Source organism: Psittacula echo (genome assembly GCF_963264785.1).
Source record: "Psittacula echo genome assembly, chromosome: 2".
Classification (NCBI taxonomy): Eukaryota; Metazoa; Chordata; class Aves; order Psittaciformes; family Psittacidae; genus Psittacula; species Psittacula echo.
This window is the reverse complement of record NC_137737.1, coordinates 17424546-17448126: the sequence shown is the minus strand read 5'-3', so window position 1 is coordinate 17448126 and position 23581 is coordinate 17424546. Positions and strand designations below refer to the sequence as shown.

At 40.6% G+C, this 23581-nt stretch overlaps 1 protein-coding gene across 5 annotated transcripts in view; it reads right to left on the bottom strand.

Annotated features, from left to right (window-relative positions):
- The window catches only part of TAX1BP1 (Tax1 binding protein 1), a 54403-nt gene extending 50341 nt beyond the window's left edge, over positions 1 to 4062 (bottom strand). For 2 of the 5 annotated variants that reach the window (XM_080610966.1, XM_080610970.1), the window contains exons 1-2: positions 3947 to 4062; positions 1026 to 1209 (exon numbers count right to left, since the gene is read on the bottom strand). In XM_080610966.1, the coding sequence (XP_080467092.1) occupies positions 1026 to 1202 (177 nt within the window). In that variant the 5' untranslated portion in view covers positions 1203 to 1209; positions 3947 to 4062. Of the gene's footprint in view, positions 1 to 1025; positions 1210 to 3274; positions 3553 to 3620; positions 3770 to 3946 lie in introns of those variants that run through there. The other 3 variants (XM_080610969.1, XM_080610967.1, XM_080610968.1) reach the window with 3 other exon arrangements.
- Between the last annotated feature and the right edge of the window lie 19519 nt (positions 4063 to 23581).

Genomic DNA, 23581 nt, shown 5'->3' with positions numbered 1-23581 from the left:
ATCAAGATATATATCCACACATTTTTAGGAACTTCCCACCAATATGCCTGTTTGTGAGTTAAAGCCTCCCTCACACAATTTACTGACTGTACAGTCATTGCACATAGCATTGAAAATGCTTCTGCTTTGTTATGTAGAATAGAGCACTTCTATTTTGCAGAAAAGTAATTTATCTTGAATACAGACTAAGCATCCATTGGTAACCTGCAAATTACAATGAAGTCAAACATTTACATTATTAAAATAGCAGACAGTTCTAAAGAGATAGGTCCTTCAGTACTGAGACAGTCCATTACCTCCCTCCCGTCCCCACTACCAAAGCACCACTTCTTTAAAGCCTGAATCAAAACTTCCATTAATCATTCAAGTAAGGAATTTAAGCATCTTCTACTAGGAGCTATACTGACAAAGAAACATGGATCAAGATCCTAAACAGAAGCAGTTCTAAGAATTAATCAATTTGTATTCCCATAAATGAAGCTTTATTAACATTTACAAATAACTCCAAGTAACTTAGATGTGGCCTTACCCCTCATCCTTTTTTCAAGGGTCTGTTTTGAATAATTTTAGTCATTTATACTGTTCAGTCTGTTCTAGCAACAAAAAATGAGCCAGGGACCTGTGTGAGGATACCTCCAGACTAGCTTTTGTTCCTTCCACACACATTTCACTCTTACTGCAGCTCATACTCTTCATATAGTCCTGTTCTCAATGTCAATCTGTGCCCACATGTCTTCCCAAATCATCTCCATTTAACTCTGCACAACACCACCACATGACACTTTCTCTTAACTTCAGCAGCCTTAAAGTGTTCTCATTCCTCTAGTCTTGATCTCTGTTTTGAGCTTTGTTAAAAAAGCTCACAGTCTGACAGCAGGAACACAATACATCACTTAAGTGATGCTGCACTTCATTTTATGAGAGAAAGCTTTTACTGGTTTGGGTTTTTTCTTCACTTTTTTTAAACTGGTAAGAGAGAAGACAGGAAACATCTGAGAAACAGCAACAGAACAAGCTTGACTTACCTTGAAAATACCAACCCAGTCTTTCTGATGAGGATGGATAAACTGGGTCAGAGTGTAGTGACATTCAAGGTGTGTGTTCGGAAGGTAACTTTTTGCCACATTTTGAAAAATCACATGTGCAAAATTGGAAGTCTGCAAAGCGTTAGCTGAAGATGGCACTTCTTGAAAGGATGACATGATTGACCTGTAACAAAATTGTAGAAGTTGATACTTCAATATAGTGTGAAAATGAGTTAAGTTACAAAAATTAATCTATTTGAAATATACAAAACAAACCTAACAATTAGCTCCTCTGTTGTGAAAACAGATTGCTATAGACTCAATCCTCCGAAGTGCACTGCCTCAGCATCATTCCAAAACAATGACCTCTCAGAATAAAAGGGCAGTCATTCAGCAATGACATCAAGATGGAGAGAAAGCATTGCTTAGCTGAATGCCCTCAGTATTATACACCTCAAATACAGTGGCAGAAAGTGAGAAATTAAAGCAGTGGTGTGAAAACAAAGCAGGGTTCTAACTTAATTAAATATTCTCAATGCTTCTGGAAGTGGCATGGAAGGAGAAATAAAGCTCCATAATTTCCCTACTTTGAACTTTTCTCAGAATCTGTAAGGCTCAGTGCTTCTCACAGTATTTTTACAGATAAAGTTTTTCTTCCCCTCTCAATAAGAGAGGTTTTTTTCTTCTTCAAAAAAGAGTTCTCTTACTTCTGGTTACCAGACCGTGGACATCTTTTACTGTTCTTACTGTAACACATATGCTCCCAGCCCTGCATGTTTAGCTGTCTTATCATAAACAACAGACTTCATTGATAGTGGGAACATTTAGGTATGAATGCAGTTTGACAGATTAACACTAATCAGTCAGACTGCAAAAGCTTTTAATCATGCTTTCCATTCACCACCTCATGCAGGATACATCGGGCTAAAAATTACAGCAATGTAAAATGCTTGACAAGCAGAACAAGAAACACACCTTCCCTGGATTCAGCAATACTGCTAAAAATACAAGACAAGCAACTGAGAAGTTTCAAGTATCTGATTTCTATGTACAATCACAAGTTTGTCAACATGCTTGGTATCAGGAGGATCAGGGCCTTATACATCTAACATATTTCTAGAAAGATAAGCGATCCTATTCTTGCATCTACTATTAAAAGTAATTTTATACTGACCAAGCAAATTCACACCTTGAATGAGGGAACTGCCAAGTATGTGACATAATAATTTCCATTGAAAGATACACATGAAAACCAATCCCAAAAAGGGCCACCGCAAGCCTCAAGAAGTTCAAAGATTAAAGGCTGTTCGTGTATTTCCTGTAGCCTTTTAAAATTTCTTTTCACCAGTTAAAAAGCAAGCAGCGAAGAGCTCGTATTTTCTGAAATGAACTGCACTCTGAATGAAACAGGTATACATCATTCAAAGCAAAGAAAAGGTAAGTAAGGGTTAGACCGCCCAATGGTTTCAGCTTACTACTACCCAATTTTGTGTAACACATGAAGTACACATGGGCAGTCATTATATTATATTATATCAGATGTTAGATACATAGACACAGCAGTTTTGTGCCCTGAACACCAGCAACGTGACAAAATGCCAACGTCGTAAAGATTAACGTATATAAAGGACAAAACCAAGAAATTACATGAGCCAGACACTGCGTAAAAACCAAAAGACAGATTTTTAGAGACAACAGGGTACACATAAATCCCATCTGTTATCCAGCTTCAGTGTCCAGAAGAGTGTAGGAAATGTTACAGCATAGTAAAACCCTGAAAACCCCCACACCTCTCAAAACAGAGGATTACGTTTAAGACATCTCTCCAATCCACTCTGAACTATAACTGGCATGAAGCAGCAGTTTCTACAATTCTAGAAGAAATACACTAGCCCTTTTTTTTTTATTTTTAATAAATAAAGCCAGAGTTTATTCTAAGAACGTATTTAAAAAAAATAAAAATGGAAAAAACACTACTGAAAAGCCACCAAAAAAAAACACAAAACCCAAACGTTCCTCTCTGAACACTGGTTGCCAGCTACCACAGCTGAGTAGTGGCCTTAGTGAAACCAGTAAAGGGAGGCAGGTTTCCAAGCCCAAAGCAGAACTATCCACCAATATGAACTTGTGCAGACCAGCAGAATCATCTGGGATTACTGTTCCCCGGCAGGAAAATCCCGGGGCTTAGGTGAAGCCGAGATCTACTTACAGTTCAAGGATAGTTTGGGGGATGCTGGGTGTTTGCTTACTTAGCTCACAGATCCCGGTTGGGAAATAGGACAGGAGGAGGAAGAAGAGCTACGATTCGGCTTCGTTACTGACGTGACAAGCGATTCCGTTCAGGAGGCTGATTCACGCGTTTAGTTTTAAGCACCGCAAAGGACGGGAGGACGAAAAGCTCGTCGGGCAGGAAACACAAAAGCAGCGCAGGACGAGCCACGCCGCCCTAGCCAGCTCCTCCAGCTGCGGCCCCATCGGGACAGGGCGCACCTGACACCCCCGGCCCTACCTGCACTGCCTCTCCCCGCCCCGCGGGGCAAGCCTAGGCCCTTCCCTACTCTAAACCCCGTTCCGCAGCGGCCGGCGCGGCCTCACCTGCCCGCCGCGGATCACCTTTGCTCCGGGCCTTCGCAGTGCACACGCCGCCACGGCGGGGAGGGAAGCCACGCCGCCTCCCACAGCTAGGCCGCCTGGGGACCCCCCAACAGCCGCCGCTCCCCCCTTTTTCCCCTCCCGACTATGGCCGGCCCAAGACAACTAGGAGCTGGGCGGGCGGGCGGGCGGCTTCCCAGTGGCGCAGAACTGAAGGCCGCGGCCTAACGGCCCCGCCCGCCCCAGGAACCGCGGGAGGCCGGCAAGAAAAGGGGTGCCAGGCTTGCCAGTCCCACCCAGCGAGGCCTGGGATGGGGAAGGCCCCTTACCTAAACAGAGGCGGAGAGCGCCGGGGACATCAACACGAAGCCTCCACCATCACCGCCGCACAACCCCGCCTGCTCGCGTCACTTCCAGCCCGCGGGGGCGGGCCGCCGGCCGGGAATGGGGGCGGAGCAGCGGCCGGGAGGACCCGCACGTATAGGCCCTCCCCGCATGAGGCCCTTTAAGGCCTTCGCGGCCCCCCACAGCCACACGCGTTCAGGAGAGCCAAGAGTGCGTGACGGGGGCTACATTTGCAGTGTGTGCGGAGCCGTGCAGGTGTTATCGCCATAAAGTGGATCTGCCCCCTATCACACTGACCTCCCTTCATGTCCGTAAGACAACGTTACCTCTGTAATACCCTAATTTAACCGTGAAATGGTTTGGGTTGGAAGGAACCTTACAGACCACCTGGTTCCAACTCCCCTGCCATGGGCAGGGACAAACAGCTCCTCCTTGATCCCATTTCCAGAGCACTGGCGTGCTTGCACCTTGTAAGTTGCCACCATTAATCTCCCAGCCTTTTGCAGGTCTTCCCAGGCTGACAGAGGGGTGAGAGAAGAGTGGCAGTAAATGTTTACACACAGTTTTCTTGCTTGCATACGTTGGCAGATCGCCATGAGAGTACACTATCTCGTAAATACACTGACTCGACTTCATTTTTATCCAAAGTCGAGTCATAGATCGCTTACCAGAGTATTGGGATTGAGTAACAGCAGCGATGAGTAACTTACTGGTATGCGGAACTTCTCTCAGTACACCCAGCCTTGGGTACTACCACAAACTGCTTTCAAGATCACATTTACCTGTGCTACTACTGTTCATCACGTTTCTATATATATTCTCAACAAACAGGTTATGTGGAGAGACATTATTAGAATTAATATTATAGAACATTACAGAATTAGTTACTAGAATTCTTCATTTGGGTTTTTGACAAGTTCACCAGCTTTTCATGGTGAGTCCTAGAAGAAATGAAATCATAGAAACATTATAGCATAGAAACTGTCCTTTTAAGTAAATTGAGGTTATTCATTGTACTTGCTTCTGGTTTGTGCTTCTTGTTTCTAAAACAACCTTATGTCATCGTGTATCACAGGTTACTAAGTAATCTTTCTATTTGTATACACACAATAGTCTCTGATATCATCCATATATTTTCCCTGGAAAGCAAAAAATTCCCTGCACTGTACTAGTAGATCACTTTAGAAGATGCAAGAAGTGTATGTGCAACATTCTCTCCTGTAAGACCAGATCAATTTTTGCAGTGGAAAATTAAACTAGTACCTTAATCAGAGAAGCAATAAATATTTTTAAGGAGGTGGGGAGAGCTATTTCCTCTTATCTCTGTCCTCCATTTCTGTGCCTTTCTGCTCTTTGCTCTGTATGACATGATAAAATGCTGCCATAAGAGTCACAAGACACTTCTCACGTGAGCTGGGACTTGGGAAGAACTTGGAAGTTACAGTCACTAGCTGGGCAGTATCAATGCTGGTGAGACTAAGTAGTTTTGCTTTCATTTAGCACCATGATAATGCTAGTTTATGGGAATATAAAGAGAAGTTTGAAATTGTCCATTGGCCACTAAGACAGTTTTTATAGTGAATGCCTGGAAAAAAACTCTTGTTTCCCAATTTAAAAAACAATCTAATTGACCCCAGTTCTGAGTTTTTTAAGAAACCTGAGGTGTTTCCATGCTCAGTTCATAAATATTTATTCCATTAAAAGAGTTAGTTATGGTTTAGTTGTAATTCAATATTTAGTTATTTATTTCTACCGCTTAATATCTATGTAAGATGTAAAACAAACTACATATGCTGGTTATCATATATATTTATAAATATTAGGACAAATTAGAATAATCTTGTCTTTTTTTGGTTTTATGTTAACAATTTTCAAGAAAAAATTATTTTTAAACTCTGTATCTTAACCACATATTTATAGTGGTTATAATATAGATAACATTAAAGTATTTCAATTACTCAAGAACATTTCTTACTGGAATAAGTGTGATGTACCAAGTGTTTTCATGTGTGTGTTTGTATTCTAAGCTTAAATGCCAGTCTTAGCCCTCCAGAATTCATAGCTATGCTACAGAAAATGGTGCATAGCCTTTTTTCATTTTGTTATTGTCTCTTTGAGAAATGAAGTACTTCACTCAAATGGACAAGCTGTGCACTGTGATTCCAGGAGCAACAATCAATATGCTTGTACTGCTACAAACAAAGATTTGAATCAAGAAAAATGTGACTGGAACTGGTGAAAATTGCACTTGGTCTGAGAACTAATGGCTGAGTGCCTTAATCGGTCTGGATTTTCTAGGCAGGGATCATCAGATACTATCTCCTGAAATTTATCCATGTGATATAAATCTTTTGGAAAACAAACAAACCCCCCCCCATACTATTTCTCTATATTTGCTTAAATTCTCCACAAAACATGTAAAAATGTGAAATAAAAAAGAAGTTTGATATCAGCATTTGTAGTGAATCTTTAGTCTTGTGAGACTCGCTAATACTAATACACTAATTCAATTGGAAAAGCTTATTACAGGTGTGATGGCAATGATCACATCTCCTCCTGACTAGATTTTCAGCTTTCCAATCCCACTGACTGCAGTAACAGGAAACTGTTTTCAGTCAAGCCAGTATTTTTCAACAAATGGTATACTCCTCATGTATACCAAAATTGTACTCTAAGCATGTACTGTTAGCCAAGTTTCTTTTGAATTTCCCATGTTCTAATTTTGTCTCTTGCCTCTTGTCCTTTCAGCCTGCACCTCTAAAAAGAGTTTGGTTCCATCTTTTCTACACCCTCTGCTTAGCTGGTTGTAGATAGCAATAGGGTCTCCCTGTGGCTTTCTCCATGCTGAAAAAAATCAGTTCCCTGTCTTTTTGTGTCTGTATGTACAATTCCCTAAGAATATATATCAAATACATTTCACCAGGGTATTTATTTGGAAATAAAAAGCTGACAGAAGCCTTTTCTCAGTGTCTCAATTTCTGAAGTGCATAAATATGAGGACAACTATACAATGGCAAATTATAATTGTGCTTTCGATAAAGATATTAAATAAGTTTAAAAATGTATGTGAATGCAATAATTGGGTTTGAATATGACTAGATTCCAAAGAAGTTTGAAATTCAGTCTGGGATGTAAAAATCTCTTGCTTTGTAATTATACTAAGTCTTATATTCCGAGGATGAGACTAGTCCCCCTTCAAGCATGAGATGAGCAAGGAATAAGAAATGTAAGCAGCTAACCAGAATTGCAAAAGGAAGTGTGGGACAGTTGTGGGCTCCCAGGCAACAGGTTCTTACATGTTTGGAAAACATTCACTATTTTCATAACTACACTATCTTTTTAAACCTGTGAGCTTCTTTGGCAATTCATAGCCTTGAAATTAGAAATGGGTCCCCATCACATCTGCTTAACCTTGGATATATCTGAACTTTTATTCAGATCCAGAGCCTAACATTTTTTCTGTTTAATTTCTGTGTTACAGCCTGAACCAAAGCCATGGTAAGTTTTGGATCCAGCCCTGAATTCTCCCCTCGAGGCCCATCTTTGCTTTGTATGAGTGACAAGAAAATTATATATTTCTAGATTTTATTACCAGAGAAAGGTACTTTATGTTGTGGATATTCAATCTATTGGCGTGACATGATGATATTGATGAAGTGTGGTAAGGAAATGCTTCAGTTCTAATGATTTGATTTCATTTTGGTTTGACTCCTATTTCAACACTCCCAACATATCGATGTCACTAATCGGAAGCTCTTTCTGGTCACATTGTAAAGCACACTTAATCAACTTCTTTAAGATCATGTTACAGAAAGCTATTAACTATACTCTTAAAACAGTTAAATAGTTATAAATAATGTTTTATATCATGGCTGACAACACTGAATTGCCCAGTGTTTAAGGAAATCTAATCACAGAGCATGCAGGCTTTGCCTTCCAGGAAGATGGTGTGGCAAAACTTTGGAACATATTAGAAATCACATATTATTGCTAACATTTCCTATTAAGGAGAAAGTTTCTCCTGTATATTTTGGATTTCTTTTCCAACACTTAATTGCAGCTGATGAAGAAAAACTATTCAAAAGCTGCCAGGATTTTTAAATCTGTATGAATGAGATTGATGAAATTTGTGGGTTTTCCCAAAAGAGTATAGGTGAGAGCAGACATGTAAATTTTGTATGTGTGTGCCTGTACGTGTGTGACAGAGGAGAGAGCAAGAGCTTACTCTAAAGGTGTGAGACTTGGCAGCACTGCACTGTACAATGGGCACAAGAAACCACATGTCTGTAAATGACCGCATTTGAATTGCTGTTATTTCACTGTTGGGTTACTGTATTGTTAAAGTGAAAAGGAATGTTTTTAATAAATGCCAATAATGAATTAAATGCTTGCACATACTGAGGCTTTACTCTCTGGTGTGTAATTAATATATGTGCACTGGAGACCCAAGTCTGGGGGAGTGTTTCATTTCTTATTTATGATGTTTGCAAGGGGTTTTTTTCCTTCCAGCATACCTCTTACTGGCATACACAGAACTGCATGTAAATGACCACTGAGTAGGTGTCACTTAAATCTTAGCAGATATAGGACAGGTAAATACCTTTTTTTGGTATGCTTTGGTAGCTTTACTGTTTCTCCCAGCCTTTTATCTTTGCTATCTGAAAGTAATAGGAAGCTCCCAAATGACCAACATTTTGTTTTCAGAGGCAGGAAAACTGCATGTGGCAGGAAACAAACAAGCAATGAGATTTCAAAGTTCTTGTACCTCAGGGCACAGTGCTTGACCCTGAGGGACTGGGGGTAGAAAGAAGTTTTCCATAGCTGCCTAAGGCATGCTTCTTGTATCCCCTTCTGGGTCCCCCTCCAGCACTGCTGCCAGGGCTGGCAGAGCACTGAAGTGTCTGTATACTGTATCTGCAAGCAGTTGGCAGCTTTCCTATTTTCTCACAATGGTATGTGTTTTCTCAAAGGATCTAAAGATGTCTGAGTCTTCATGCTAATGCTGTCTCCTGTACCCCTACCCTTGCTCTAGCAGTTCTTGTGTCTCCACCGCTTTACTATTCTGGCTCCTCAGCTCCCTGAGCAGCTGTGCTCAAACTGGGGAGCTTGATGCTGCTCCACCATTCCCTGCTGAGGCTGGTACCATCTCACTGATGCAGGAGTTTGTGCTCGTGCGTGACTCAGCACTCAGAAGAAGAGCTGTCAGGTCATGCAGCTCACTTGTGAGAAGTTGTGCCCGGCCTGGGACTGAAGACAGAGAGCAACTCGCACTGCTTTTATCCATAGCCCCGCATTCAGTTTGGACAGGGGTCTGAACTTCTTGTGTTGCTATTTGCACAGAAAACGTCTTGGGCAGCACATCTTGAGAATAGGTTCCCACTTTTCTCCTACTGCTCACATTCTGAAACTCCTATATTATGAGTTCTTAAATTCTATGGAAAAATAATAGCCATCTTGTTACATACATTAGGTACAAATCAACCACTATGAAGCACAGTGCTAAAATTAAAATTTGTTCTTAATTCACCCCCATGATTATTTGTCATTCTATTCTATTAACACTGTACAGAGAAGAGTACATTGGATTTGCTCTGCAAACTTACATACCAAAAGTAATGCAGTCTTAGGTTTTATTTGAACAGCACCACTTAGAAATGCAAACTATATTTTTACCACCCATATCCTATCATTGTTTTTCAAGTTTCCATACTTCTTCTTATTTCACAAATGAATTTCCTTGTATAAGGAATATTTTTAAAAGGCAGACTACTGCAGTGCTTGCATTTCTACAACTTTCTACAAAAAGAAACATATTTAATAAATGGGTTTGTCTTTTGCTGATAAATACTTTACATTATAAGGTAGCAAAGTTAGCAATATTGTCCAAAGTGTGGTTGTGTGTTGTTGTGTTTTAGAACTGGAATCTTTCAATCAAAGTATAATTTACATTATTAATATGGGTAACAACTCTTAAAAACACAGTTAATGTCACAGCCATGACATATGCCTTTAGTTCACTACATGGCAAAGGATCTGTTGGGCCTATAATAAGTGTTTTGTACACAAACACCATGATTAAAATCTATTTTTACAGTGTGTATTTCTGTTACCTCTACCAGGATATGTCAGTGGGCAGCATTTGGTCTGTATCTCTGCATATTTTGAATATACCATGTTCATGCTGAAGGAGACTTTTTAAGTCATTATGAAATTGCCTGCTTAAATGCTGCCACTGAGACCTGACTGAGCTTGTCAACAGTATCTGTTACTAATACTGCCTGTAAGTAGTGCAGCTGCAGCTTTTCCTGAAAATTGAGTGATAGAGATGTATGAGTCTAAAAACCACTAAGTTATCTTAACGATTTTTGAGAAATTTACCCATAATAAACCACACATTGATATATATTTATTTTAGCATTCCCAGAATCCAGACATTTTTCTCCCTGTTAGAAGAGATGCCAAAACCAAATTTGATCTCTAGTTCCCCTCTCTTTCCCAGACTCTTTTTGACTTGCGGTCCCCATTCTGCTGCAATTAGTCAACCAGCAAGTGAGAGTTCATTGACTGAATATTCTTCCTAGTCCTCTTCTAAATTCAAATACAGTTAGCCCCAGGTTTTGTTGTATTAATCTCAGGGTTGCTGAGGCCAAACCAGCTAATTTTTCAACAGGAATTTGCACAAGCTTCCAGGTGAGATGATTTTTTCCCTCACAAAAGAGCAGAACTTATGAATTGCACCCACTGGATGTCTAACATCATCCTGATTTGCCATTTACATATTGCTTTTTGATCACTCTACACTCAATAATTCACTTAGAAATCTATACCACAACTGTACTTGGCCCTCACTATTATTAGGTAGCATGAAATATACTTGGTGATGGTATGAAAGTTATTTCCAATGTGGCTTATGAAGAACAGCTGAGCAAGTACAACCTCCTGACCTCAAAGTGTTTGTTTACTGGGAACTGTATTCCAGTTCTCTACATTCAATCTGTCTTGGACCAGGCTGACATTTTCCTGCTAGATTTATTGTATCTCTGGAGGCTATTGCAAATACAAAATTGTCACTCTTATCTAATAAAATAATAATAGGATTATATTGCTCTAGTGATAACAATATCTTTATGTTAATTTTTAATAGTAACAAGCCAAGGTTTGATTTCATGTTCAATGAAGATAGTGTGTGTGGAGGGGAAGGGGCAGGAATAAACCATTCAGAAAGTATTTTTCTTTCAAACAAATCTGCCATGGAAAATATTTTTATTTCATCTTATTTGTAAATCAAAGCACCGGTTTGTATACATGAGCAGGCACACTATGCCAATTTTACAAAATAATAATAATAATAAGAAGAAGAAGAAGAATGAGAAAATCTGACTGTGAAAACTGCTTCTCCTAAATCAAGAACTCTGGATTTTGGAAGGTAGTCATTGTGGTTTGTCTTGTGCATCTTTTCCTAGAATTGGTCAGATATCAAAAGGCAGGCAAAACACACCAGACTTGTATTTCAGTTATATTTAATTATATTTAAGGTGTCCTGAGTAAATTCATTTGCTATTAGTGGTGGTATTGCTATTGTTATTTTTATTCTTATTAGTGGTACAAATGATTATTACTGGTAGCATTAGGCTTAAAATCACTGCCATGTTTTAGTTTAGTATTGTGTGCTTTTAGGGGAGACTCTTAAATGTATTTCTTAATTAGATTTAACTGGTTACTTTTACTGTAAGAAAGCATCTCTGTGTGTATAACGTAAGCTCTTGCATTATCTCCCAGCTCAGACAACAAAAATCAAACTGCTTTTTAACTTCACTAAATTGTACATTTACAAAAGGTTAGCCTTATCTTATTTTGGTAAAGCAAATTACTGCATCTTCCGCCTTTTCTCCTTTACCACATAGCTTTCCCACATTCCTTTTCTCTGTTGCCCTACCATGTTAATTTTCTTTACCCCGTAAGTGGCAGAAGGGCACTGAGTGACAGTTTTGTGCAATTCCCACACTAATCAGTATGCTCTATATGTATTGCATTGCAGGTAGAAGTAAAAATAGAATGACCATGACTGATACCAAATATTTATCATAGGTAGCAATACTTCTTTTGGAATTTGTCTCCTTCTTCAGTTGCTTTTGCAAAAGCTGTTTACCTAAATCTGAACCAAAGTCATCTTTCTCTTTGCATTTCTATGTCATGTGAAATGAGCATGTAAAAATACGCTATTGTACACAAATATTGACAGATTCTAAATCCATTAAAATAATACATATTTTTTAGCTAAAACACAACCCCAAATTGCTATGGGCTGCTATACAGGCCCTTACATTTTATTTTTTTGTGTGTCAGTTCTCCAAAAGGAACAGCTTTATATTGTTCATGGTACAACCTATATGCAGTCACCCACATACAACATCCTTCTTATTTGTAAAAGATTGCAATGATTGAAGTTGCTCATGACCAGAACTGCAACACATTTTATTTAGCAAAATGCTGTCATTAAAAGGACTGGTTCTTTGGATTAAATCTTGTCAGGGGCTTTAGGAAATCCAGAGTATTATCTATCAAATTCAGATAGATAAAGCTTTAAAACCCCACCCATTCTACTTGGGTGGGATTTTGAAGAGAACTTGAAAGGGATGATTGAATTCTAGGAAATAGGTACTTGAATCTTTTCAGCTTTTCTGAGAAACCCCATCATCAGAGTCTAGCCTAAACTGATGGGATTTATCAGAGCCAAAAAGAGGGCAAAACCTCCAGTGCTTAACTGAACTTGGTATCAATTAGTACAAATACATATGCACTGGTACCCTGCAGTAACCTGCCCATTCTAACATTCACCTGATGTCCCAGTTAGATGCAGCCACTTTTAAAACTATCGTACAAATGCTTCTGACAAAACAGTAAGTCTTCATACTAAAACAAAGTTTCTATGTTCCCCTGGGGCACTACGCTCCCACAGAAGCCTGGAATTTGCTTCCCCTTAAGTATATGTGCTATTCCAAATATCACACATACCCAGTTCATGGTTAATTACTAAATAACGTACTGCTTCAGAATATATTATATGATTCAGCGAGACATAAAGACGTTCAATTACACAAGGGGTTTTTCTGTAAGCAAAAATAGCCACTTGCTTTGCTGCTTATACATTCCAGTTAGTTAGCTAGCAAAGTGCACACAGCTAGGAAATGAACACTGCTCTTAGAATCCCAACTCGAATATTTGCAAGAGTGAAGAATGTCATACTATGTTGGAGTCAAGGTCCCTTTAGCCCTGTAGTCTGTGGCCAGCAGTAACCAGTCAGAGAGGAAATATGCAGGGATATTTCCCTGGAATGCTCTCCCAGCTCCAACTATTTGCAGCTTAGGGATTCCTGAGCAGCTCCACTGCACTTTTATCACATTTTACAAACATTATGAAAGCTGTCCAATGAAGAGAAGTAAACTCAGCAAGTGCAAGATGAAAGGTTAGGAGGAATGAAACACTGTTGACTTGGCTGCCAGGACATTTTGACTCAAGTCTCAAATGTGCTGTTGCATCCACTGTAGTTTCTTTTGGCTACACTAAGTAGTGTTAATGTTGAATTTAAATTTCATTCTGCAGTGAAGGTCCCATTTTGTTGTTGTCGTATGCCTGCAACTCTCAATAAATTCAGTGAAAATTGTGCTTAGTTATCAAGACAGACTGTAAAATTCTATGTCCTGAAAAGGACATCTCCCAGAAGTAATGGAAAATTAAAAATTATCCTGCATCAGTAGAGTTAAAGTCAGGGGCAAGCACTGAAAGTGAAACCAGGAACCTTTAGTTAAATTTGACACAGTGCAGATATTTCCCTTTAATTTCAGAGGTTTCTTATTAAAGGGGGAAAAAAAATAATTAAATCTAGGAAAGTGCAAATTGACAAAAAATACTATAAATATTCTATAAATATAAATAAAAATAAAAAATAAATATGTGGTTGTAGGGGTGGGGTTTTTTTAATTCTTTGTTTTATCTTTTTATAAGAGACCTTTAGAGCAAACTAAGATGGCCAAATTTTCCATACTAAGAATAAAGAGTAGCCTTCTTTACATTATTTTCTGTTTACTTACATACTTGTTTATGGTTTTTTACATATCCTGAACATAGTGGGTGCAGTGTACCAACAGGTAGAAAACTACTTACCTATTGATGTACTATCCTACATGACTTAGGCATGTACTATAGTACGTCAACAGCAGCTGCTTTCTGTATTATGAGTGCTGTGACAAGTTCTTATGTTGTAACATTCATGTTACAACATCACAAATGTGGAGCATCCGTAAGGTCTACCAATGCTTCTTAGAGGGTAAGAAAATAAATCTCAGTCACTTAAACACAAAGGTCTAGATTTACAATGTCACTAAGCATTCATCATTGGGCATGATATAAGTAAATATACACAAGTTTCTGATGATATAGCAAGCTGGGATAAAGGTATACAGGACCATGCAGTATAAAGGTATTGTATCTTTTCCCCCACATTTCTCAGATCCTACAGAAATGTGTAGCAGCAGTCTACAAAGCAAGATGATATGGTAACTATGCATTAACAATAGCAAGGCAGTGTGGCTTAATGAACATGGTAGCAATGGTTATGACATGGTTATATGATAACGAGAGTCAAGAAAGTTGTATTTTCTTTCCCTTTTCTGTCACTGATGAGTAGTACAACACTGGGAACCTCATTAGCCTTCCCATTACCAAGAATTTGGTTTTACATTTCCAATGCTCAGTAGTTTAGGAGCTGATTTAAAAGGGTTTTGTCCCACTCGTTCATTTCAACTTGGTCCGTTCAGCCCCTCCAGAGTGAGGAGCAGTGTGGCAGTGCAAGCATTTGTTGGGGCAGACTGTAAAAGAGATGAATGAAAGGACATGTGTTAACAACAGTTATATCAGGATACCTGAGAGGGCCCTAAATTGTAATGCAAGGATGGGGATGAGTAGCTGTGGCAAAAGCAGTGGTTTGGGGTTTTTTTAGACCTTGCTCGTTTCACAGGTCCAGTATAGAAAGCTGCCAAAAAGCAATTGAACTGAAAGAGCTGACTGGGGGAGCTCCTGGTATACCTAGGTTTGGGGAGCAACAAAGATTTAAATAGGTTTGGCAGCTAAAAGATCAGTTCTTACAACTCTTTTTTATAAAGCACTATAAGACCTACCAATGAAAACAGATACGTACCAGTTATATGTTTATTACTTGTCATTCTCATATACAATTTTTATACTGTTCTTTTTGATGTGTTGTACAAATCGAACTCTACCTACACTAAAGCAAGAAGTAGGTTGGCAAGTTTCCTTCAGAAAATAGTTCCTTCCTGCCATAATCAGTCAGATATTTCGAGGTCCCATTTCATGCCTAAATCATAAGGTAGGCATTAGTGCTTCTAAGATACAATACAGCATTGATAGAACAAAAATTTAAAGCCAATTAAATGTTGGCAATCTTCCTACCATTGGCAAAGGCACACTTGTTAACAGTTCACCTTTGTGGCATGTTTGCAGTGTAATCACTGATTTCTGGAAAGCTTTTTTGGCACTTCAAGATATTTTTAAAATAGCTAATGAATTTATTTTTATAGACAATTTTAGACTTTACTCACATTGCTTTAAAGCATTTTACTTGAAAATGTAGAGTTTATATGCACTCAAATGAGGTATGTATCTCCATTCTTAACACAAGGAAAAAATAATAATTTGTAGAATCAAGCTATTCAAATAATCGTTTATTTGCATTTTAACTAGATACCAATTTCAGAAATCATCACATACAAATCTTTATGAAACACTACCTTACTAGGTGTAAGTAAGGCGATACTGCTGCTTTGTTGAAAAAAAAGGCAACATTTTAATCCTGTGTTGTAATTTAAATAAAAACTTTCACATGTGTTTAATCAAAACAGAAGTATTTTGAAGTTAACAAAGCTTTTTTCTTCATTTTGTCTGGAAAGAATGTGATTATGTTGGCAAAGAAATAAACGCACAAAACAAAATTAACTAGTAACTAGGAACGCTTAATTTATAGTGAGATAAAACTTTTACAAAGGGCAAAATTATTTTTAACAAAATGAGCTAACTTTACTGAAAGGCTACTCAAAGTTCATCACTAGAGGGCATTTTTGAGAAAATAAAAAACACAGCAACATTATTAGTTTAATTTTCTCCCTTCTGCAAATGCTCTGCAGTATGATAGCCCTTCACCATCTAGTCCCACAAATGCTTCCATCTCATGCTGACTACCTTAGAAGTACTGAACTACTAATATCAGTTGTATCAGGGTTCATTACATGAGCAGAGATTCCATTTAATCGAATCTCAAGGAATTTAATCTGTCTGAAAAAGCATGATCTGTATGAAAGCAGTGAAAATTATAGTAAGAAAACAGTGAATATGTCTGCAACAATAGAGTTTATTCACAGATATATTGGCAAAATAATATAACACTAAGTCTACTACATTTTTATCAGAAGGACTCTTCTTTTTTCAGTTTCTTGTGCTTTGCTTGAAAGTGATTATAGTGTATTTTTATTATGCTGGTACAAAGTTAAATTCTTCTCATACACCTTTTAAACAAAGAACGCTTTATTTATACCTACACAAATAAAATTCTCTTAGACATAATAAAGGTCTAGAGAAGCTATGCAGGTAAAGCTGCATCTTATAATGAGAGTTAAAAATCCGAAAGCAGGGGCCACAATGAGTGTTGCATTACACTCTCCACTTGATCCACTTATCTATTCCTAACTCCACCAAAATAAGATTAATCACTTTTCTATCTCAGATCAGACTTGATAGCAGTGTACAGCCAGTTGGAAAAGGGTCAATGGCAATGTCTGAAGATGTAAGGCAGTGAAGGATCAGACTGAAAGGCAAAAAAACCCAACATGTTTTCAAAGTTCGGTGAGATTATGTGTAAAATTCAGGTTTCAATGACCTCCAAAGACCTTATTTGGGCTACACCTCAGTACAGATTTCTGCGAGCAGAGCCGCCTCTATGAGGAATCACACCTCTTCTCATCCCAACAAAATTTGTGCTCAAGGTGGGTGTCAGCCTCTCCACCATTGAGGAGAACAGCAAACATAGCTCAGTAGCTTCATTTACTTGGCACTCTTCAAACAGCACAAGTGGAAGAGACAAGCAAGCTTATGAGAATGTTGGTATATATCAGTCTCTGGTACGTCAGATGTTTTGCAAAGTGCTAACAAATGAAAATGTTTCTGGGTTTGTGTATCTCTTTCCATTGCCTTGGCTGCAAGGCAATGGAATCTGACTTTTCTTCTCAAGTCAGACTCTGTCTCACTGCTCAGCTGAGATGCAGTGAGAGAAGAGCACCTGGGTGAAGGTAATGAGAACAGCCTGTTGAGTGATTGTATTCATGCATGCCAGAGTAAAACTACTATATCATCACAGACTCCTCCAGTGCTCACAAAATTCCTTTATGTTGAGCCAGGTTAATTTAACTGTGTATCACCCATTGCTTTATAGGGGCAAATATATAAAAATATATCATGGTACCAGTAGACGAGCAAAGCTCCTATATGACCCCATTCCTTCTGTGCTAATATGTAACTGAGTGAATAGCTGAGTTTGTGAGACCTGAGCTCTGCTCCTGATGACTACATTCTCCTCAAAGTCTGTAAATTATACCACAACTCTGACCAAACAATAGTAACCTAATGACTGCTGCTGGAGGACCCAGCATTCCTCCACAACAAACTAAGGCAAGTTTTTCTGTGAGGAAAAGGTGTTAATTATTTTGTTCAAGAGAGTTGAGTGTGGCAGTTGCAGGACTGGAGCTGAAGCCTTGCTCCAAGGAGTCAGCATTCACAGGCCTCCAGGCTGCCCTCCCTCAGAACTGGGCCTGCTCCCACACAGCCCTGTGAGGGCCTGAAGCCCTCCCCAGTCTTCCAGCAAGGTCTCCAGGCCCTGTCCGATGCTGGGCTGCAGGTGTGCTGCACAGCTCTTGCTAGCTTGTTCAAATATAAATCTTACTGGTGTTGTTAACCCTGTGATTAGGCCTTTGGGAGCTGCACTCTGAGAACAGCTGTACTGGGTTTGTAGCGGTTTGTAGCACCGCGGTGGTAGTGGTGGGGCTACAGAGATGGCATCTGTGAGAGGCTGCTAGAAGCTTCCTCCGTGTCCTATAAAGCCAATGCCAGCGGGCCTCAAGGCAGACCCACTGCCTGTCAGTGACAGTGGTAATGCCTCTGGGATAACACACTTAAAAATGGGGAAAAAAACTGTGCAATTACAATTGCAAAAAGAGAGAAGAGTGACAGTACGCAAGAGAAAGAACTCTGCAAGCACCAGGATCAGTGAGAAAGGAGGGGAGAACATAGAGATGCCAGAGAAGAGATTCCCCTGCAGCACATGATGCAGCCCATGGAGAGACGTAAATAGGGATGTACATATATAGATACAGATACAGTGATATAAATGACATAGCTATACCTATAGATAGATAGTGTGTGCTTCACTGTTTCCTGATGCTTTCTTTCTGGAACTCACCCTTCCTTTTAGTGCCAGCTCAGGACACCATGTGAACTGGCGTCAAGCTGACCCTGCACAGCTTCTCCTGTTTCTGCCTTCACTTAGGAAAGCTTTTGCAACAGCATCGCTGCTGCAGTTCCTGCCAACTCATTTCCCTCTGCCTGGGCTGCAGCTCTGGTGTTTCACACTGGTGTCCTCAGCACACGTCCTCCATTGCACTTACCAGGACTGCTGTGATGTGAGGAGTTACTTGCACTAGCCCAGGAGATAGGAAGACACAGAGAGAGATGTAGATATAGATGTAGAGATAGAGAGATAGAGATGCTATAGCTATAGCTGTAGTTATAGCTGAGAAGGGAGTGTTTCTGCTTGTGTATACTGGTTTTTCCTTGCTGTTTCCAAGAGCTGATTATGCTCACTTTCTACCAGAACCGGGCAGAGGCAGTAGCATTTTCTACTAGTGCATGTGAAGAACAAAGGTGCTCTGCCTAAAAGAACAGTTTGCTCAAACAGACACAAAAATTCCCTCATTTCAGATAGGAACGCAGCTGGGGCTGTCTTCTGCAGCCTGCACCAGCATCTCCAGCAACAAACTCGGTGACTTTCCCTTTTCCCACCCCCACAGACCACTCGAGAAGTGAGCCTATGGGAGAGAGGCCAGGGCTCATTCTGCGTGTCAAGGATCTGAACAAACGTGCTGGGGGGATTTGTTGCCAATCTCCCAGTCTCTGCCCTCCACGCGGTGCCCTTATGTGATGCTTAGCTGAGGAGCTTAAAACTGTCCTACAGTACTGAGTCAGTTACTTGTTCTGCCCGAGTGTTGCAGGCAAAACCTGCTCAGTCCATGCGGTTTAAACCAAGTTGGGATCAAACCACTTTATTGAGCTATCGAGAACATGCAATTAGGCAGCAGGCAGGGGAGTGCTGCATTCCAGTAGTAATACCACAGGTGAACCTCCAAACTGGACACATGAATGTCACTAAACACAAGCAAATATCTAAGCACCCTGTGTAACAAAGGCAGAAGAGATTCCTGAAGTTCTTCACCTCACCAGCAGCAGCGCAACAGCAAACGCCACGCGGTGCATTGACAAGGAATGGTGAGGAAATCGTGTCTGCTCTCTACGTGTCGGCAAAGTTCATGCAGAGGGAACCAAAACCCCGTTCTTGCACCTCTGAGATCGCCACTCTCAAATGACTGCGCGTGGTATAAAAGCCTTTATTGGAGCAGTCTGAACACACCGATGCAGTTACAGGGACACCCCGCAGCGGTGCCCGGTGTGTGCCCGCCATGGGCAGGACCCTCCCCCTGGGCTTCCTGGGCACAGGCACTGCCTCAGGGCCAGCAGCCCAAAGGCCTTTCTCCAAGGCACGCTGGGCAAAGCGGCAGCAGCGGCAGGGCTGCGGTGGGCAGGGCTGTGGGGGCCCCGTCTCCCCCGTGTCACAGTGCCAGCACCCGCCAACGCAGCATCACAATGCTCCGGGGCAGTATAAGTCCGGCGCCCTCCCCCAGTGCTTTGGAGCTCCGGTGCCAGGCACTGGAAGGGTTCTTGCTCCCAGGCTAGATCAGGCCAGCGGCACTTTGCTGCTCTTGGAAGCCGCTGCGGTGGCTGCAGGTGGAGGCAGAAAAGGCAGTGCCAGTGTCCCCTTGTCCCCTTAGAGGCATAACCAGGCCGTGGACCGGGAGCAGGTCTTGCTCACGTGCTCAGGGAGTAGCCGATCGCCAGCAATGGGGTCAGGAAGGAATTTTCCCCCGGGGCAGATTGGCACCGGTCCCCGGGGGTTTTTTGCCTTCCTCTGAGCACTGAGCAGGACCATTTGTCAGGGCTCCTCTGGTCCTGGTGCTCTGCGTTATCGCCTGGTGCTCATGCACCATGAAGGTGGCCCCTGGTGTCCTGCAGCTGGGGGGGGAAGGCTTTTTTGACCCCAGGCAGGACTAGCAAGTGTCCCTGGGTAATCTAATCTGAGGTAATCTAAGTCTAAGCTAAATTAAACTCTAAGGTAATCGAAACTGTAAGGTAACCTAAACTCTAAGGTAAATGAAAGTCTAAGCTAAGCTAGAGTCAAAGGTAACCTAAATTCTAACGTAACCTAAAGTCTAAGCAAAGCTAAAGTCTAAGCTAAACAAAAGTCTAAGGTAACAAAAAGTCTAAGGCAACTGAAAGACTAAGCTAAGCCAAAGTCTAAGCTATGCTAAAGTCAGTGGTAAATGAAAGTCTAAGCTAAGCTGAATTCTAAACTAAGCTAAAACCTAAGGTAACCGAAAGTGTAAGGCAACCTACAGTCTACGCTAAGCTAAACTCTAAGATAAACTCAAGTCTAAGCTAACCTAAAGTGTAAGCTAAAGTCTAAGGTAACCTAAAGTCTAAGCTAAAGTCTAAGGTAACCTAAATTTTAAGCTAAGATAAAGTCTAAAGTAACCTAAAGTCTGATCTAAGATAAAGTTTAAGGTATCCTAAAGTCTAAGCTAAAGTCTAAGTAAACAAAAGTCTAAGCTAACCTAAAGTCTAAGGTAATAAAAGTCTGACCTAAACTAAAGTCTTAAGCTAAGCTAAATTCTAAACTAAGCTAGAGTCTCAGGTAATCCAAAGTGTAATGTAACCTACAGTCTAAGCTAAGCTGAAGTCTAAGGTAACCTCAACTAAGTTAAAGTCTCAGCTAAGCTAAAGCCTAAGGTAACACAAAGTCAAAGATAAGCTAAAGCCTAAGGTAACCTACAGTCTAAGCTAAGCTAAAGCTTAAGGTAACGTAAAGTCCAAGCTAAGCTAAAGTCTAAGTTAAGCTAAAGTCTAAGCTAAGCTAAAGACTAAGCTGAGCTCAAGTCTCAGGTAACCCAAAGCCTAAGTTAAGCTAAAGGCTAAGGTACCCTAAAGGCTAAGCTAAGTTAAAAGTTTAAGCTAAACTAAAGCCTAAGGTAACCTAAAGTCTAAGCTAAGCTAAACTCTAAGCTAAGCTGAAGTCTAAGCTAAGCTAAACTCTAAGCTAAGCTGAAGTCTAAACTAAACTAAACTCTAAGCTAAGCTGAAGTCTAAGCTAAATTAAAGTGTAAGCTAAGCTAAAGTCTAAGGTAACCGAAAGTCTAAGCTAAACTAAAGTCTAAGCTAAGCTAAGGTCTAAGCTAAAGTCTAAAGTAACCTAAAGTCGAAGCTAAGCTAAACTTTAAGCTAAACTGAAGTCTAAGGAAACCGAAAGTCTAAGCTAAGCTAAATTCTAAGGTAACCTAAAGTCTAAGCTAAGCTAAATTCTATGTTAACCTAAAGTCTAAGCCAAGCTAAAGTATGAGGTAACCTAAAGTCTGAGCTAAGCTAAAGACTAGGCTAAGCTAAAGTCCAAGTTAAACTAAGCTAAAGTCTAAGGTAACCTAAAGTCTAAACTAAGCTAAAGTCTAAGGTAACCTAAAGTCTAAGCTAAGCTAATGTCTAAGCTAAGGTAAAGTCTAAGTATCCTAAAGTCTAAGGTAACCTAAAGTTAACCTAAAGTCTAAGCTAAGCTGAAGTCTAAGGTAACTTAAAGTCTAATGTAACCTAAGTCTAAGGTAACCTAAAGTCTAAGTTAAGCTAAAGTCTATTGTAACCAAAAGTCTAAGCTAAGCTAATGTCTAAGGTAACCTCAAGTCTAAGGTAACCTTAAGTGTAAGGTAACCTGAAGTCTAAGCTAAGCTAAGGTCTAAGCTAACCTAAGCTAAGGCAAAAGAACTTTATTTATAAGGAAATAAAATACTCTTTCCACCAGTAGCCTGACTTGTGTCTGATTTGTGTCGGAATGGAATGGAATGGAATGCAAGGGAATGGAATGGGATGGGATGGAATGTGATGGGATTGGATGGATTAGAACAGAAGAGCTATGATATGTTATGCATATAGTTCTGTGTGACAAGCTGTGAACTAGGTCTGAGGGGCTATCTGCAGTGCAGGCTCCAAGGGAGGCTGGTCCCAGGCATGGATGCCTATGAGCACCCTCTGGACCCTGACAGAAGTAGACCTGTGCTCCTCATATACTCTCCTTCAGACTTGCATGGGGTGCCACTGCAGAGAGAGTATTGGGCCAGAGGGACTCCCGATGGAGCGCTGCTGTTCTCAGGCTCTTGTGTTTGATTCTGTTTCTCCAAAAGAAACAACGCAGGCATTTTTAAAAACCAGCATTTGGGGGAAGGGTGGGGTTGGGAGTGGGGGGAAATCAGAAGGAAAAGAGCAGCTATTGCCCACTTAAAGAAGATTTGCAATCGCTGGCTTCAGGAGCACACCCTGCTTCAGGCTGAGGGCTCGATCTTGGAGCCTCACTTGAAGTCAGAGATGTGGTCTTTTGCTACCCTCTGGAAACCCAACTAAACCGGATGAGCACAGAAGAGTTTCAAAAACCAGTTCACACGTGGTTTTTGCAAATCTCTTCAGGTGCTCAAATGATCCAGGAACAATCGAAATCTCTCTCACCCCCATCAGAAGGCACAGGCCTCCTTTCCACAAAGTGACAGAGCCAACGCCTATGATGGGACATGCCACCTGTTCAATCCCTTCCACTAGTGCAGGGCTGGGAAGAAATGTCCTCTGGTATTTCCTCAGCATGTACTGTTAGGGAAAGAAGGAAGTAGGGAGAAAAAGACTGGAACTTGGAATAGACCTACAGTGATCATCAAGTCCAAGTGCTCGACAACTTCGGGGCGGGCCAAAAGTTAAGCGTGTTATTGAGGGTGTTGTCCAAATGCCTCTGAAACACTGATGGGCACAGGGCACCGGTCACCTCTCTGGGAAGCCTGTTCCAGTTTTTGGCCACCTTCTGGGTAAAGAAATGCTTCCTGCTGTCTACTCTAATCCTCCCTTCACCGTAATGTATTCTAAGCTAAGTCTAACCTAATCTAAACTAACCTAAACTAACCTAAACTAAGATGTAGGAACTTCATTTACAAAAAAATAAAACGCTCTTTCCACCTGTAACCTGACTTGTGTCTGATTTGTGTCTGAATGGAATGGAATGGAGTGGAATGAAATGGAATTGAATGGGATGGGATAGAATGTAATGTGATGGGTGGAATGGAATGGGATGGGATGAAGTGGAGTGGAATGCAATGTGATGGGAGGTGATGGAATGGGATGGGATGGAATCCTAAACTAACCTA